Source organism: Epithele typhae, assembly GCF_022376455.1.
Source record: "Epithele typhae strain CBS 203.58 chromosome Unknown BXZ73scaffold_66, whole genome shotgun sequence".
Classification (NCBI taxonomy): domain Eukaryota; kingdom Fungi; phylum Basidiomycota; class Agaricomycetes; order Polyporales; family Epitheliaceae; genus Epithele; species Epithele typhae.
The window spans coordinates 50,450-66,341 of record NW_025954257.1 but is presented as its reverse complement, the minus strand read 5'-3'; the positions used below and the strand labels follow the sequence as shown (position 1 = coordinate 66,341).

The 15,892-nt window shown below is 56.4% G+C and overlaps 6 protein-coding genes across 6 annotated transcripts; 2 read left to right on the top strand and 4 right to left on the bottom strand.

Moving 5' to 3' along the window:
- Window positions 1-330: 330 nt before the first annotated feature.
- BXZ73DRAFT_53335 (lysophospholipase) lies at window positions 331-2,244 on the top strand (the record flags this gene model as incomplete). Its single annotated transcript, XM_048020983.1, has 7 exons — window positions 331-501; window positions 548-813; window positions 874-1,108; window positions 1,162-1,265; window positions 1,325-1,462; window positions 1,518-1,941; window positions 1,996-2,244. The coding sequence occupies 7 exons, from the start codon at window positions 331-333 to the stop codon at window positions 2,242-2,244; spliced, it is 1,587 nt and encodes a 528-aa protein (XP_047873650.1).
- A 941-nt stretch (window positions 2,245-3,185) lies between these two features.
- On the bottom strand, window positions 3,186-5,168 carry BXZ73DRAFT_105479 (uncharacterized protein; the record flags this gene model as incomplete). Its single annotated transcript, XM_048016272.1, has 4 exons — window positions 3,186-4,094; window positions 4,149-4,654; window positions 4,705-4,932; window positions 4,994-5,168. 4 exons carry the CDS (start codon window positions 5,166-5,168, stop codon window positions 3,186-3,188), a joined length of 1,818 nt encoding a protein of 605 aa, XP_047873649.1.
- A 191-nt stretch (window positions 5,169-5,359) lies between these two features.
- On the bottom strand, window positions 5,360-7,521 carry BXZ73DRAFT_105478 (MFS general substrate transporter; the record flags this gene model as incomplete). Its single annotated transcript, XM_048016271.1, has 13 exons — window positions 5,360-5,766; window positions 5,828-5,929; window positions 5,976-6,067; window positions 6,120-6,144; window positions 6,213-6,444; window positions 6,534-6,615; window positions 6,668-6,734; window positions 6,785-6,844; window positions 6,894-6,960; window positions 7,016-7,058; window positions 7,109-7,137; window positions 7,198-7,266; window positions 7,324-7,521. The coding sequence occupies 13 exons, from the start codon at window positions 7,519-7,521 to the stop codon at window positions 5,360-5,362; spliced, it is 1,473 nt and encodes a 490-aa protein (XP_047873648.1).
- Window positions 7,522-8,646: 1,125 nt separating this feature from the next.
- Window positions 8,647-9,513, bottom strand: BXZ73DRAFT_105477 (uncharacterized protein; the record flags this gene model as incomplete). Its single annotated transcript, XM_048016270.1, has 3 exons — window positions 8,647-9,123; window positions 9,182-9,288; window positions 9,333-9,513. 3 exons carry the CDS (start codon window positions 9,511-9,513, stop codon window positions 8,647-8,649), a joined length of 765 nt encoding a protein of 254 aa, XP_047873647.1.
- Window positions 9,514-9,849: 336 nt separating this feature from the next.
- On the top strand, window positions 9,850-10,954 carry BXZ73DRAFT_80777 (uncharacterized protein; the record flags this gene model as incomplete). The annotated part of the gene is made up of 5 exons (XM_048023341.1): window positions 9,850-9,915; window positions 9,974-10,053; window positions 10,120-10,268; window positions 10,313-10,463; window positions 10,492-10,954. 5 exons carry the CDS (start codon window positions 9,850-9,852, stop codon window positions 10,952-10,954), a joined length of 909 nt encoding a protein of 302 aa, XP_047873646.1.
- Window positions 10,955-13,171: 2,217 nt separating this feature from the next.
- On the bottom strand, window positions 13,172-15,318 carry BXZ73DRAFT_53290 (MFS general substrate transporter; the record flags this gene model as incomplete). The annotated part of the gene is made up of 12 exons (XM_048020971.1): window positions 13,172-13,602; window positions 13,638-13,739; window positions 13,801-13,910; window positions 14,020-14,261; window positions 14,315-14,435; window positions 14,496-14,562; window positions 14,613-14,672; window positions 14,729-14,795; window positions 14,852-14,894; window positions 14,952-14,980; window positions 15,039-15,107; window positions 15,160-15,318. 12 exons carry the CDS (start codon window positions 15,316-15,318, stop codon window positions 13,172-13,174), a joined length of 1,500 nt encoding a protein of 499 aa, XP_047873645.1.
- Window positions 15,319-15,892: the final 574 nt, after the last annotated feature.

Below are 15,892 nucleotides of genomic sequence, written 5' to 3'. Positions count from 1 at the left end.
GACATAATAAGCTATTGACTCTAGAACGTGATCTTTCGTCGAACGAAATCGCGCGGCGCGCTTTTGAGAAGCATCCGTCTGATCGTTGAAAGCACCCGTAGCGCCGTTCACACAGCTCCGCGGTGCTCGGAGTGGCAGCAAAGTGCTTCACGGGTGCGGTCGTCCCATGAATTTGCATTGGCCCGTATGAGCGCAACATGGAGTCGCCTCAGCATTCGTACCCTGAACCCAGGGTCTGACAAGCACAGACATCCACAATTCGGCGAGTATAAAAGCAAGAGGCGAAGGTGCGTCGCTCGATACCTCCACGCTCACCCTCGCCGCTTACCCATGCTCTCAGGGCACTTCACCATCTGTCTACTCTTTCTTTTTTTATTTTGCATAGGACGTGCTCAAGCCTTGGATCCTTACTATGCCCCCACACCGGTAATCTGCCCTTCAGATGACAGTCTAATCCGAGATACCGGTACACCTCGAGATCGGAATCAAACGCTCCACAAGGTTAGCTCACACGATAATTACGATGCCCACGCTGAGTAGTACCCAGGACGAAATTGCTTATGTGGAAGCTAGGAAGAGACCAGTACTTGAAGGTCTTCAAGACTGGCTTAGCAACCTTCCCGAGCAAGTATACCTTGGGGTCGTCGCGGAGGACATACCCTCGATTGCCCTTTCCCTGTCTGGAGGAAACTTCCGCGCCGCGCTCTTCAGCGCTGCCGCTCTAGAGGCCTTCGACTCCCGCGACAACAGTAGTGTCAAGAATGGTCTCGGGGGGCTTCTTCAGTCGTCGACGTACATGTCGTCGCTTTCAGGGTGCGAAAATGATCACCATTATGTCTATAATGCGCGTTCTAATCGTATACTCACTATCAGAGGATCGTATGTGGCTACCAGCTTGGTATTCAACGACTTCGCACCTGGCCGCGATCTCGTTTTTGGCGACAATGCTACGTCCAATCCTGGTTGGCAGCTCGATCAGGCTCTGCTTACACCAGGAAGCCAGGGCCAAGATACAACTGCCTTCATCGGGGACCTGATGAACGACCTCGGGGCGAAGAGGCTAGGCGCGAACTTCACGGTAACATTCTGCGACATGTGGGGTAGAGCAGTATGTGCAATCTCGAAGCGTCGGAGAATCTGTTCTAATCATGCCCGCACCAGCTTGCGTACCACTTTCTACCAGGAACACCGCCAGGCTCGTTCGCTTCCAATGCTACCTCCGGAAACCACGCCGCGTCTGTGACGTTCTCATCGATGACAAATCTGTACGTCCCTTGACTTCATATCTGCGCAAGTGACCCCGACACTGAGTTGAACTTGATAGGACGGTTTGGAAGAACCACAGAGTGCCGTTTCCCCTTGTCGTCATCAATGTCAACTCTCCTAATGCACACGGTACCGTCTTCGGTGGAAACGGGACTCTTCCCTTGCAAAGCGTCAACTACGAGCTTAACCCTTTTGAGTACGTCTTCATGGATATCCCGTTGGCACGCCTACTGAGCAATGGATGCATTCAGGTTCGGATCGTATGAGCCCCAGCTCGCATCCTTTGTTTCCCTTCCGTACCTCGGCTCCACGTTCTCCAACGGCACTCCGATCCATTGCGTCAACGACTTTGACAACACCGGTTTGATGATAGGCACCTCGTCCTGCGACTTCAACCCGCTCAATGTAACGAACTCCTCGGAGTGGACAAGCCCCGATGGGCTCGGTGGCCTCGTCGGCTTGATCAACGAGACTTTCGGGACGCTGCAGCCAGGAGCAGAATACGACGCCACTCTCGTTCCGAACCCGTTCGTTGGCATGCACCATGTAGACTATCAAGACACAGCAGAGGCCAACCTTGCGCTCATGGATGGTTCCCTTGATGACCAGAACGATCCGTTGTTCCCTCTTCTCGTCAAGGCTCGGAAGGTCGACATGATAGTGGTGCTCGACTCGGTGAGTGTATGCCCGTGGATAGACTCGTGGAAGCGCCTGACGAGGTTGTTCCAGTCGGGCGAGACTAGCGATTTCAAGCCGACAGGCCAATCTCTTCTCGCAACGCGGGAGAAGGTCTCCGTACTCCCTCAAGGTTTCATGAACTTCCCGACCCCTTTCCCACAAACGCAGCGGGAGTTCCTGGACCTCAAACTGAACATGCGCCCAGTCTTCTTCGGCTGCGACGGGCCGAACAGCACGGATGCCACCTTCCCGTGCGTCTCTCCACCCAGTCCCTTTGCCCCGAACCACGCGCTGACCTGAACGCCCCAGTCTTCTCGTCTTCATCCCAAACGCCGATCCCGGCAACGTCACAAACTTCGCGACCTCCACCCTCCAGATATCCCGCGCGAATCAGACGACCGTCTTCGACCGTTCATATCGACTTGCCTCGCGCGGCTACGTCCCTGGGTCCTCCGACACGGCCCTCGAGCAGCGCGACGCGCAGTGGGGCACATGCGTCGCCTGCGCCGCGGTCGAGCGCGCCCGCACGTGCCAGGGACACGCGCGAACGAGCGCATGCAACTCCTGCTTCGCGCGGTACTGCTTCACGGGCGGCAGCATGCCCACCAACGACACGAACGGAACATCCGAGTCGCGCGCCGCGATCGCGCAGGACGACGCCGCGGCGGATACGGATACTGCCCAGAGTCTGGCCGCGGCTGACCTCGGGACGCTGGAACGCAACAGTTACATCGCCATCGGGCTTCTGGGCGGAGTGGTTCTCCTTCTCCTTCTGCTAGGTGTCCTGTTGCTGCGCGGGCAGGGGCGGAAGGGGTACATCAAAGTCACTGATCGCGTCATCGATTCGTTCTAGATACCAACACATATGACGGGTTCACGACGGTCGCGGATCCCTCCCTTCTCTCTCCCCTTCCTGGCCGGCGTATCGCATTCATATGGACAGAGATTCCTTGTTCGTTTTTGTCACACTCGCTCGGTTCACGCACCGTTACCTACGACCGACGCTGGCACTTGCATAGGTTGCAGAATTTAAGTCCCATTGTGACATCTCGGTAGCGGCGTCGACGTCCGAGGAAGCGCAGCGTCCTCTTCCGGCAGTCATTACCGCGCGTAAAAGACGAGGAGGAGCCGGGGGTGTGCCGGAGACGGAGCGTGATTGACGTACACTGATGAGTAAGTACAGTCCGCTCAACGTTGCCCGAGAGTCCGTTGATCTACTGAGGACACATACATACGAACACTCAAGAGAACAAGATCTCTAGCATCTCGTTGTCACACTCGATCTTCATCGGTGCCCCAGGTACCATCCCAGCCGCCCAAGCCACCCCGGGATTCATCCTAGGCGGGTACTCCGTCACACCTGCTTCGCCCGCCCAATCAAAGTCGATGAGCCACGTCCTGGCGGGATCGCCGTTGTCCGTCGCGGGGATATGCAGCACGTTCTGCTCCCGGAGGTCTCCAAACACAATGCCAGCGTCGTGGAGGATGCCGAGCGCCCTCGCTACCTCCTCCCTCGTACCGTTGGGCTTCCCGTCGTTGAGATCGTGGCCCAGCTCTGGGGGGACGTATTCCATGACGATCACGTAGCCGCCCACAATACGGGCGAAGTGGTGCACAGGCGGCGCTAGGCCGGGGTCGATGAGCATCTCGTGCGCTTTGATGTTGTACCGCTCCGTGAACTTGACGAGCACCACCTTCCCGTGTAACTTGGCGAGGTAGATAGGGTTGCACCTACGAGTACTCGGTTTCAGCTTTAATCCGCGGACAGGTGCGCCAAGATGGTCCAGTCGACAGATAAACTCCAGTCCCTCTGGCAGGGCGCGAGGCTTGGCTTTGGAATCCTCGGTATCGACTAGGGCGGTGGGTTGAGGGAAGAAGTGGTTCAAAGAGGGGACGGGGGGACGGTCCGCAAGAACATTTCTGTACCCGGCCCGGAGGCTATTCAAGCATCGCCGCACGGCAGCCATCACATCCACCACATGGTAACTGAACTCAACGGCCTCGAACGGGAGGGATAGGTTGAGCACCGAGAGGAATTCGCAGTAGATGGTATCGGTGAAGAGTGCGGCCTCAATGAATAAGACGTTCGCGGTGAGCGTGAGAATGAGGGCCGGGAAATTCGTATGTTTGTGGTATTCGTGATCTGCAGCCTGAGCATTAGGTTCAGCGGTGCTCGCAGAAACGCAAGGACGTAGTAGACATACCTTGAGTGATGTTCTGTAGTAGTTGAGAGCTTGGAACCGAGCATCGCCTCTCCCCCCGCGCTCGTTCTTCAACTCGAGCACAGCGTAGGGTAACAACGGACCGTCGATAGATGGGAAATACCACCGGATGTTCGCATGATATTTTTCTGCTTTGGTAGGCGGTTCCAGGGTGACGACATGACCAGGGAATAGCGTCTCGATCCAGGGTACCACAGCAGATAGGCGTTCGGCTTCGCTGGGGTAGAACTCGGAAGCGACTTTTACGAAACCGTCACAGATGGGGAACAGTTCGATCCGCTCCTCTCGCGTGGTAGTGGGGGTATGGATATCTTGTTTTAGGCGGGCAATGGATGGGTCGAAAAACGCGATCGAGGGGCCATACGTCTCATGCGGGCGGCCATACACGAGATCGACTTCCTCCGTCACCCTCTCGACGACAAAATCTTTTTGTGAAGATGCGGAGGGGGGTTTGCTTTTTGAAAGCCGTCGGTGGATACCGTCAAGGTCTGTGCACCAGTGAACAAAATGCAGCCCTGTTGACAAAGCGAGATCGTACCCTTCTTGACCATCGCAGGGAGCGGAGCGAGCACGTCTTGCTGCGGTATCTCTGCACAGCTCCGCAGGATGCTCGAGTGAAAAGACGTACCGGGTGCGAATCGTAAGATGATGTCTACACTCCCATCCCTGTGCGGAATACCCAGAGGAGGAAGATAGTTGGTGTATGAAAGCTCCTCGCAGCCTTGCCCGACTTCGATATAGCTGATGACACGGTCACGCAGACTCTCTAAAGGCATTGCTTCTATACCTTGCGGCTCGTATGCGCATCAATGCTGGCTGGACCTAACTCGACGTCGCAAGACTCGCAACGATAAATTTGGCCTCCGTTGGATCGATGTTCCAGTCCTTATTTTTTTTGTTCAGCGCCTCCACAATTGCCTCCAAGGTATCGTCTGCGACAACCAAGACGGTTTGGAAGTCGTCAGCGTCAAGATAGTAGACGAAGAAGCGGGTTTTGGACATGGTGGTTGGTTGTTCGGATATGAGCTGCGCGGCATTATGTAGTCAGTGGCCTTTGTGCGTAGACAGCTCATACATCTCTCCCACTTGGCACGTAAATGGGCGCTTGTCGGTTGGCAAGACACATGGCTTGCGGTATCTACGAGATCGCTCAAGATACACGTACATACAAACAAGTGCCCTCACCTATTCCTTCACAGCACGTACTCGAACCAAATGCTCTCACTCGACATCTCCTTCAACTCGCCCTCGTCCGCCCTCGCGTCCATCCCCACCCGCGCCCGCGCGGCTGCCTTGCGCTTGTTCTGTCGCGCGAGCCACGCGCGCGTCCCCGCGCCTGCCAGGATCGTCGACGCTTGGAGCGCGAGCATCGTGCCCGTCGCCGCGGTGTACCGCGGCGCGGGCGAGAGGGAGCCGTAGAGCCAGGTGGAGAGGATGCCCGCGCTGTTGGCGCACATGACATAGAAGGCGAGCGCGGTCGCGCGGCGCTCGAGCGGCGCGGTGTTGTTCGCGACCCAGGTGCCGAGGGGTGCAAGCAGGGAGTAGATGCCGGCGACCGTAAGGAAGAGGGAGGCGTAGCGGACGTGGTGCGCGTCCGAGGCTGCCGCGATCGGGTATAATGGTCAGCGTCGAAAGGCTTGGAGGCGGCAATGTGGTCATACCGAGGAAGAGAGCGTAACCTGTGGTCGAGATCATGGAGAACAGGATTACCGTGAGTCCGCGGTGAGAGTATCGGTCTGCGAAGATTGCGCAGGTGACGGACACTACGACAACGATTGAGTATAGGTCATGGAGAAAGATGACAAAGACGTACTGAATGCGCTAACGGCGAAGGGGGGACAGTCAAGAGTTGCGCATGGATCCCTTCGAAGCCGAGGTCGGCGACGACAGTCGGGAGATAGCTGGATGATCTCATGGTCAGTGAGTCTCAAAAGAGATTGCTGGACTACGTACAACTGCAAGGAAACGAGCCCTATCCCTAAGACACAGTTCGATGTTAGCCTTACGAGTTGGCCAGGTTGGCCAGCGACAGAGCGTGTGACACACCACTAGTGGCGCCCATGAAATACAACATCAGCATGTGTGGCTGCTTGAGCGTATGCCATAATTCTCCCAACGGATGGCGCGCAACATGGTGTTTCAACTCTAGGATGCCATCATCCGCGAGCGCCTTCGAGATGAACATCTTCTCGTCTTCGTTCAGGGCGAACGCCATTTTTGGGCTATCTGGAAGCAGGAAGAAACACGCTAGTCCGAAAACAACAGTGAGGCATCCCTCCTATGGAGGAGTCAATGAAAACGCGCAAACTTCGGCGAAAAGCCACTCGCCAAGATAAAGATCCACTCATATCCAGGCCTCCCACCAACTCCGTCCATGTTCAGAATGGCGGCCGCGAGAAGGCCAGAGAACGCCCCAGCAAACGCCGAGGAAGAGAAAACGATAGAAACTCTGTAGCTCCAGATCAGCATTCAACGACTCAGTGGTTGTGGTGTGTTCGTACCGGAACTGGAGCATTCGACGGGGATAGAACGAAGCGAGATACACATAGATTCCGCACGGAAGGCCACCTGGATCGTCCTCAAGTTCGCAACTACGCATTCCCAAACATATCGCCCACCTTCGAATAAGCCGATGAAGAATCGGCAGGCGAGAAGTCCGGACTCATTGTGGACCACACCTGCAAACTTTGAGCTTCTTTTCTGGGAGAACAACATGAAGAGAATCACCTTGGCATGCCGTGGAAACACCCCACAGACACACAAGCGTGGGCAAAAGCAGCCGTGGGCCAACGCGCTGGGTGAGAGTATGAGACCTCGGCGTACTGGGTGGCGCCAAGACAGGCGCTCACAATCATGAGCATGTTGGCTGGGATTTCAACCAAAACAAAAGGGCTGCGTGGCATCCATCAGAGGTCTGAGCGCTGAACCGCCCTGTCACGTACACGAGGGCCACCGTAAGAGCCAGACTGTACTAAGGGCCAACGAATCGTTCAGCACGTGAACGCTGGCCCGTAAATCACAGCATCCATACCTGGAAGTTCGACATATTCAGCTCCTTCTGCAACCCCGCAATCCGAGCGTTCCCGATGTTTGAGCGATCCTGCGATAGAAAGATCGGCTATACTTCCAACGGCCACCCGATACGAGAGACACACACCAGGGAGGAGAAGAAGTACATCAGGGTCACGACTGGCAGCACTGTGAGGTCCATCTTCGCCCACGCTGCACTCCTTCTAGCCGACATGGCAGCGGCCTCAGACCCTTCGGGACTGTTCTGCTCGACGAACGAGTCCGTCTTCTCGAACGACATCCCGCGCTTATTGTCCTGCGTTGCGACGGCAGAGGGCCTGGACATGGCGCTTCCGAGAAGAGGTGGGAGGGGAGAAGAGTGGGCACCGTGACCCAGCCTCTTGCAGCGAAGCTGTATATGATGCCTCAGCTCTTCGAACACGCTGCCTATCGTCTGTCGCAGCATAACTTACCTAATGAATCGCGTCGACAGATCATCAGAATCGAAGCCCAAGGGGGAGCCAAGAGGGGTTGTGAGAAGCTTGGAGACTGACAGAGAACTCGGAAGACGCTATCAGAAAGCCGTGGGCATGCGGTGGGAGCGGAACGCTGGGGAGGCGAGGGATACTTACCTCGGGAACAGAAGGCCATTGTTGGTGGCGCCGTGGGTGGAGTTCTGACATCTGTCTTCATGTGATCCGACGTTCCAGCTCCGCCTTTGTATCGATTTACGTATAAGGTGCGGGCCGCGTTGGACGTGTTGAACTCAGTACACGTACTTTGAGTTCGACTAGGTTTGATCTGTCACCTATCGCTCATGCTGATCCACTGGAGCACTAAACACCTCTCGGAACGTCGGTCCATGCGCGAAGGCGGCTGCCCGGTGTCGATACTTCACAGTGTGCAGATCATTGACTAGCGCAAGCGCCGGGATAATGTCGGCTGCCGGAGAAGCCCGAAATAAGTAATTATCCATAACACACGGCGAATGCACCGGTCAGGTCAGGCAATAGGGCCGTCTTCGACGGCACGAAGCTCGGCGTACTCGCCTCGTTCCATACTACGAGGGCTGTGTTGGGAGTAGAGTTGCAATTTGACATCTGCGAAGCCCAGATCCATGACAGAGGCAACAGCTACACTGCGCAAGTACATAACCGTCCGTGTCTCAACCACGCACAGCAATTCACAACGCTGCAGGTAAAGTAGGGTCAGCAACGGAAGGACGCACAACCTAACTAGCACGTACCGGTGGTGTTCCACTCTTTGACCTAGACATCAAACAGCTCCGGCAACGAACACTATAGAGCCCGCTGCACGCCCTCAATCCCGAGGGCGTCCACGTATCGCTTCAGGTGCACGTCTTTGCACGATTCGCAACAGCGTGACGACGTGACCCTGTGCCGGAGGGCGTATCCCGTGAGAGGCTCGAAGTTACCGTCACCCAACGTGTTGAGGTCGTAGTGCAAGCCCTTCAGCTCCCGCATGCACAGGTCGACGTTTCGCAGGTTACGCAATCTGGCAGCGCCTTCTGAGCGTTGGTCATCGCCTTCTCCCAGAGCCGCGCGATCCGTTGGCGGAGCGGCGCGAGGCCGTTGATGAGCCGTTTCAGGTCGGGTCCGCTGAGGTGGACGATGGACCCGTCTTCACGCGTCCAGCCGTCTGCGATGTCGCCCGCGACCCAAGAGCATGTGTAGAAGGCGACCGGGAGCATCGAAGGCGTATTGGTGAGCCGGGCGAGGTGGATGGCTTCAATGCCGCAAGTCTTGCTCCTCACCGAGAAGTGTTGAATGATCGGATGGGTGAAGCTACACTGATTCGCCGTAAAATAGGTCTTGAGCGCCGCAAGGGCGTGCACCTGAACGTGCTCCATCTGGTACTTGTTACCGAGGCGGACGAGGGCGGACAACTGATGTATCGAGTAGTGTCCGGGAGGGTCGGGCAATAAATGCTGGGGGATGCATGGGAAAGGGGATCTACCAGAATCCCGCGAAAAAGACGCACCGAACAATTGTCGTGGACATCACAGCGCGTAGTAGATGCCGCAACGTCGCAGGCGCGTCACTGAGCACGACGGTAGGTGATCCGTCGTAGATGGAGCTTGCCTGGATGGTGCCTGTCGTGAACATGTCTCGAAAGACCTCCGAATGGGTCGACAACAGTCCGCGATAGACTTTGAAGGCAACATGGTGAGGATGACATTGCCGTCTTCGAGCCAGAACTCGTCGTCGTGAATGGGGCCGTCATATTGAGTCGCGTTGTGGCTTTCACCCCCTTCGCCGTCCACCCGCAACCGTCGAGAGGACTTGGTGGTATTGGAGAGTGTGCAAAGAGTAGACATGGGGATCAGGGAGGTCAAATAGACAAAACGAAAGGAGTAGGGATCGACTACATACCCTGTTGTTACTTACAAAACTTATTATGTACGTTACTTACACTGTAAGTAACGCGTTAGTTACATGGGGCTCGAAGGGGTGGTGTAACATATGTAACAAGTGGATAAGCGCCTGTTCTTGAAAGGGCTGTCGGGACGCGGATATCATGTGAGACTTCCGAGTCAACACGAGGCTTCCCACTGCCCAGGGCTTCCGGTCACCAGAACATCATGTCGATGACCCAGATTGACCCTCCGGTGGCGTGCCACGGGTAACATCCACCTCATCCTCTTGCAGTCTCAATGATCTTCATATACGCGGTTACTGGTGCCTCTCGCGGCATCGGCCTCAAATTTGTTGTGCAACTTGTACGTTGATAGTCCTGTCGTATATAAATTCCCTAGCATTAACATATCGTGTCTCCAGGCATCCATACCCGCAAACTCCGTGTTCGCCGTCCGCAACCTCGGTGCACCTCCAGGACACGATGAAGCAGCACGGCTTCAGTAACGTCCACATTTTTGAAGGCAATATTGGCGACTTCGCTGACACGTCCTTGTCCAGCGTGCCAGGAAAGAAGTCGCCGAGAAGACCGGCGGAGGCCTTGACTGCCTCATCCACAACGCCATGCGCCGCTCTCCTCCTGTCATCTTCACCGACTTCCTCAACATCCCCGACATGGCCGAGTTCGATGCCAGCCTCGCCCACGCCGTACGCCTCCGTGCCCCTCCCCTCCAGTCTCGCACTGACCGCCCCCCATGGCAGTTCCAAATCATGGCCTCGGCACGATCCACTCCATCCACGCCTTCCTCCCCCTCCTACGCGCGTCCCCCACTGGCGCGAGGAAGATCATGGTGATCAACACCGAGGGTGGCAAGTACAACTCGATCCACGACATGCAGATCGCCGCCATGCCGTCCTACCACCTCTCCGAGTGCGTGCAGGCAGCAGGTCATTGCCGCCATCAAGTTCTCCGTCCTCCTCGCGCCCGAGGCCTTCACCGTCGCTGTGCTCACCACGGGGCTCGTCGACACCCCCGGCACCAAAGACGGGCTCGATGCGAAGGGCGCAGCGCTCGCGAGGGCTCGCCACGCGCGCGTCGAGGCGGCTGTCGCGGGGTTCGAAGCCCAGGGGCTCACGATGACGCTGCGGACGCCGACACGCACACGCTATCGCCGTACGGTGAAGACGTACGAGCACAACACCTTCGACCGCGCTCGGCCCTTGTCCTCGCGCACTTCGCCCATTCCGTCTCTCGAACCTCTCGCGGTCAGTCCGCAAGCACTCCAAGATCACGATTGCACCCCGGAGCCGTCCTCATATGCCGGTCAACTGAACAAGTTGGTTCACAGCCTGATTTGCATGGAAAACGAGGCGAAACGGGATCGGGTAGTTGTCCATAGCTGATGGATGCTCATACCCACTCGTTGGGAACTACCTTATGTTTCCGCGCTTGTCCACCTGTCGCCGCTTTGCCCTTTCACACCCCGAGTTGTACGTGAATGCTGGCGGACTCCGGAGCGTCTGGGGCACGATCCTTATCCTTGGCGAGTCAGCTGCAGGTAAGCTCTGTACGTGGTGATACGCACGTGCCACCGCTGTACGGTGCACCGCGACTACGCTAGCGCCTGCGCGCCGCCGCCCACCTTGTCCTCGCTCGTCCTCACACATCTCGACCATTCCGCTGCGCACACCCGTCGCGATCCGCGAGGACCCCATGATTAACGCCCCAGCACCACAGTCCCGACGCGACACTCGCGGACGCACCGCGGCGCGGCCCACGCCCGCTCGTAGTCATCACCTGCCCGCACTCGATCCCCATCCTCCATAGCCTGACGACACGTTCTTGTCTCGTGATGGTAACCCACTCCTCATATCGTATGTTTCTTCTTCTCTCCTGCTTTATTTTTGCTCTATTTCGTATCCTCGTATCCACTTCGCGAGCCCCCCATTTCGGCTCATGCTGCCTCGGTCTATCTGCGCTCACATCCCCACTCCATCTACGCGTGCAGTGTGCTCATCTAGTCTCGCCTTCGACTTCGACTTCGCGCACGCGCACGTTCACGTCCACGCTTTCGCCCACGCCCCCGTATTCCCCCTCGCCTTCGCCAGCGCCCGTATGCGTGACCTCGTCCATCTCCCGCGTCTATCCCCGCGGTGTCCTCCTTGCGCTCGCGCGATCCTCCAATCCATCCTCCCTTCGCGCTCGCTCTCCCCGCGGCGCGTCGTATCTGCTTCTATACGACTTCCCGCGACTCACGCTTACGCTCACTCGCTCACTCGCCCTCATCCTTGTTGATTCCTGAGCCCGGAGTTGACTGCACATCAGTGGCTCAGATATTTGTGCTTTCACTGAAAATCACACGTTTCTTCAAAGGGCCCTGTGCAAGCTCCCGCTATCCTGAAGAGTGTTTGTCGCAATTGTGGTCTCCCCATCTCCTTGGAATACCCTCAGAGGGGTCGCCTGGTGTCGTCTGCGTGCTATGATGCGTCTCTACTGTGGGTGCTGCACGAATCTGGCTGTCTACGTCCGATGATGAGGATTCCGACAGCGATTTGACTAAGGATGGGGACTGGTAGGGCTATTCTCCGCAGCACTAGACCTTCATTACATTTCGAATTAGTTACATGTTACTTACACGTGTTACAAATGGCGTCTGAGGGTCGGTTTGTTAGTAACATATGTTACAGACGGCCTGGAATATGTAGTCGAACCCTAGAAAGGAGAGTAAACGCCTAGTCCGGCATTCGTGTCGTCTTCGAAAAAGCCGTAAATGATCCCGTAATGGTGGAGTGCAAGATTGCTTACCCGAGCCCTGGTATGTAACCACACGTCGATCCCACTAACGGGATGAGGAAGGTGCTGAATGGACCAAATACTGTGATGCGTCTCGGTAGCCATACGAAGGGGTTGGATATTGCACTCACCGAGTTCTACTATGTAAGACCGCCGTCGAAACGCCGTTCCACAAACCGCGCCATGATCCATCTTGATGCTCTGCACCAATGAGCCGAATTTGCCCCGGAGATGTCCCTGTTCTCCTGGCATTTGCAGCAGGTTTGACGAGGCAGTGGTAGTCTGGGAAACTCTCCGAGGAGCTGTGGCTACACGATCCGAGCATTCCTCTTCGTCGGCCGTCCGCCACGCGATTCAGAATGCAACACATCCATCTCTCCCCGCAGCACCAACAGCCGCCGGCCTTCTTGAGGTGATTGTGGGGTAATGACAGAACCGTACCGTCTTCGGGCGTCCAGCCACATAGCTCTCCGTTTCCTGCTCCCGAGCGTATCCATAGCGTCAACGGAAGGGCGGATGGGGCAATCCAGAGAGCCTTGGTAGTCGTCCGGGGGAGCTAACAATTTGTAGCCGCTGGTTGTACTTGTGCGCGAAGGGCTATGACGGGATCAACAGTGTAGAAGGAGTTGCATAAAGTCCGAGTGCAGTGGTGCACGAGCGCACTACGAGCCACAGAGCCATTTGAACCGAGTCGAACCCGATCGCGCGAAGGGCGAGCCGAACCGGTCATCTACATTCATCACGTGACTGGGTCGATGACTCCAGGCAACAAGCTCATTAAGTTGATTTCGCGGACCCCACATCCACAACTATGCTACAGAAGCACCTCACATGACATACTGGAACCAAATGCTCTCGTCCGACATCTCCTGTGCGGACGGCATCGTGCCCAGCTCGTCCACACGCACCTCTGCCCGTCGCCTTGCCTTTACCCGGTTCCGCCACGCCAGGTATGCCCACGCTGTCGCCGCACAAATAAGGATTCCCACCTGCAGCACCAGCAGCGTGATGGTGGCTGCGGTGTACGCTGGGGCCGGGGAGAGCGTGCCGTACAGCCACGTCGAGAGGATTGCGCCCGCGTTCCCGCATGCCGTGAGTAGAGCGACGGATGTCGCGCGGCGGACAAGTGGAGCTGTGTTGTTCGCCATCCATGTCCCGAGGGGCGCCACGATGCTGTAGGTGCCTGGTACAGCCAGGAAGAGAGAGCCATAGCGGGCATGATTTCCCAAAGCCCTGTGAACGAAGTCGGGGTTCGCAACTAGTGCCAAAATGCGTGTTAGTATCGAAGCTCACCTAGAAAAATGGCGAACCCTGCAGTAGACAGCAGGGAGAAAAAGATGACCGTTGCCCCCCGCGACGCGAACCGATCCGCCCAGATTGCCGTGGATATCGACACTGAAAACGACCCAAGCCAACTGTTAAGTCGTTTTTCGCGAGACCATACAATGCCACGCACAAATTGCACCAACCGCAAACGGAGGGACGCTCATGAGTTGAGCACGAGTGCCCTCATATCCGACTGCGGCAACGATACTCGGCAAGTAACTGCAAAATAAAATGAGCATTCTACTATGAGAAGAACCACAAGCGCGACCAACTCACTAAGACAGCGAAGACAAGGTAATCCCTGTAAACTCTCAGCACCCGCACGAGCATGCAACACTATGACCACCACTCACCGCTGAACAGCGCTGCACTACACAACAGCAGGACTTGCGGCTGAACGGCGGATCTACCCAGCTCACGCCAGGACCTTCGGCCCCTGTTCGTCTGCTCGTTCATGTCCAGGATTCCGTCGCCGAACAGAGCCAACGTGACGATATCTCGCTCCTCCCGGTTGAGAGTGTAGACTGAGCTGGGGCTGTTTGGGAGTAGGATAAACACGATGGCTCCGAAAAGAACGGAAAACAGGCCCTCCTAACAGAACCGAGTTCAGACTAACGTGAATCGATCACGACGATAGCACTCACTAGGATGAAGACCCACGCCCATCCGGGTCTTCCCCCGACACCATCCATCTTCAGGATCCCCGCAGCGAGCAGACCGGAAAATGCGGATGCGAAAGCCGAAGCTGAGAACATTATTGACATCCTAGACGGCACCCTGATCCATCGAAGATTCACTGCCATTGAGTGCGAGAGAGTCACATACCGGAACTGTAGCATACGTCGAGGATAGAACGAAGCGAGATAGAAAAATACACCGGGAGGTAGCCCTCCTGTTTCCATGTCTCAGTGATCGGCCTGATATGAAACACACGTTACGTACCTTCGAAGAAACCTAGGAAAAACCTACAAGCCAACAGGTCAGGGTAATCGCGAACGACCCCTGCAAATACGCTTTCCATGAGCTACAAAACTACGGAACGCCGTCTGTAAACAAACCTTGTAGTGTACATGCCACACCCCACAGTGTGACGAGCGTCGAAAGGAATACGCGAGGACCGATCCGCTAAAGGGATAGGTTCAGACCCACGAGTCAGAAGAACAGAGTTAGGTTGCGCTCACCAACATGACAATATTAGCCGGGACTTCTACAAGCACGTAAGGTCTGCGTCCTGATGTCATCCCATCTGCACTGAGTGCATGTAACATACGTGCGACTCACATGAGCGCAATCGTGAGGGCCAGGCTATACTGCAATCCCGTGATGTCAGGCACTGAGCGACGACTTAAATTGGAAGACAAGTCGTACCTGGTTGGTCGTAATACCGATATCATGCTGCAAACCTGCAATCTTTGCATTTCCGATGTTCGAGCGATCCTGCATGGGGTTCGCTCGGAATTATTTAAAAAGACCAAAGGGAACGACATACCAGCGACGACAAGAAATACATCATGGTGATCAATGGCAGCACTGTCATGTCCATCTTCCTCCACGCTCTCTGCTCAGATGCTAGCCCCAAGGATGGTGCGCACTCGGCAGCGTTGACGTGAGACCACTCCGTCAGCTTCTCCTCCGACCTCGTCTTCATGTTACCCAGGGAGACTGGGATGGGTGATGACATTGCGTCCGCAGAGGCGAAGGCGAGAGACGAGAAGTCAGGAGGGAGTGGGGTCGGTGCGCCTCTGAGCCCGCGTCAGCCCCTCCACCTTCAAATACGCATCGGAGGCCGTATTTTTGCTTCAGCCGGCTGCTCGGCGATTGGCACATAGAAGGATTCCGAGGAGCGCGGGAAGGGTGGTGCGGACGAGACCCGCGGCGCGGGCTAGAAGGTGGGCGAATGAGGACATACCCAGCTTCTTCCAGGCATCTTCTGGGCGGCCTGCGCCCCTGACGTGCAGCATCGGTGTATCGGCACAAGTGCGGGCTCTGCGCGCGCAGCCCGTGCCAGCGGTAGTCCTCGAGGAAGGCCAGATTGCGCTTCCGAGACTGGAACCCTGCTAAAAAGTGGTCAGATGCGCGCATCGTGGAATTGTCTGGCCTTGCCGGTGCCGCTCACAGGTATATGCGTATCGCCGGATAGTACAGATGCGCGTTCGACGATCTCCTGTTTCGTGTTTGGGGAAGGCGCATCATACTCGTAGGTGTTGTCATGGGATACCCGC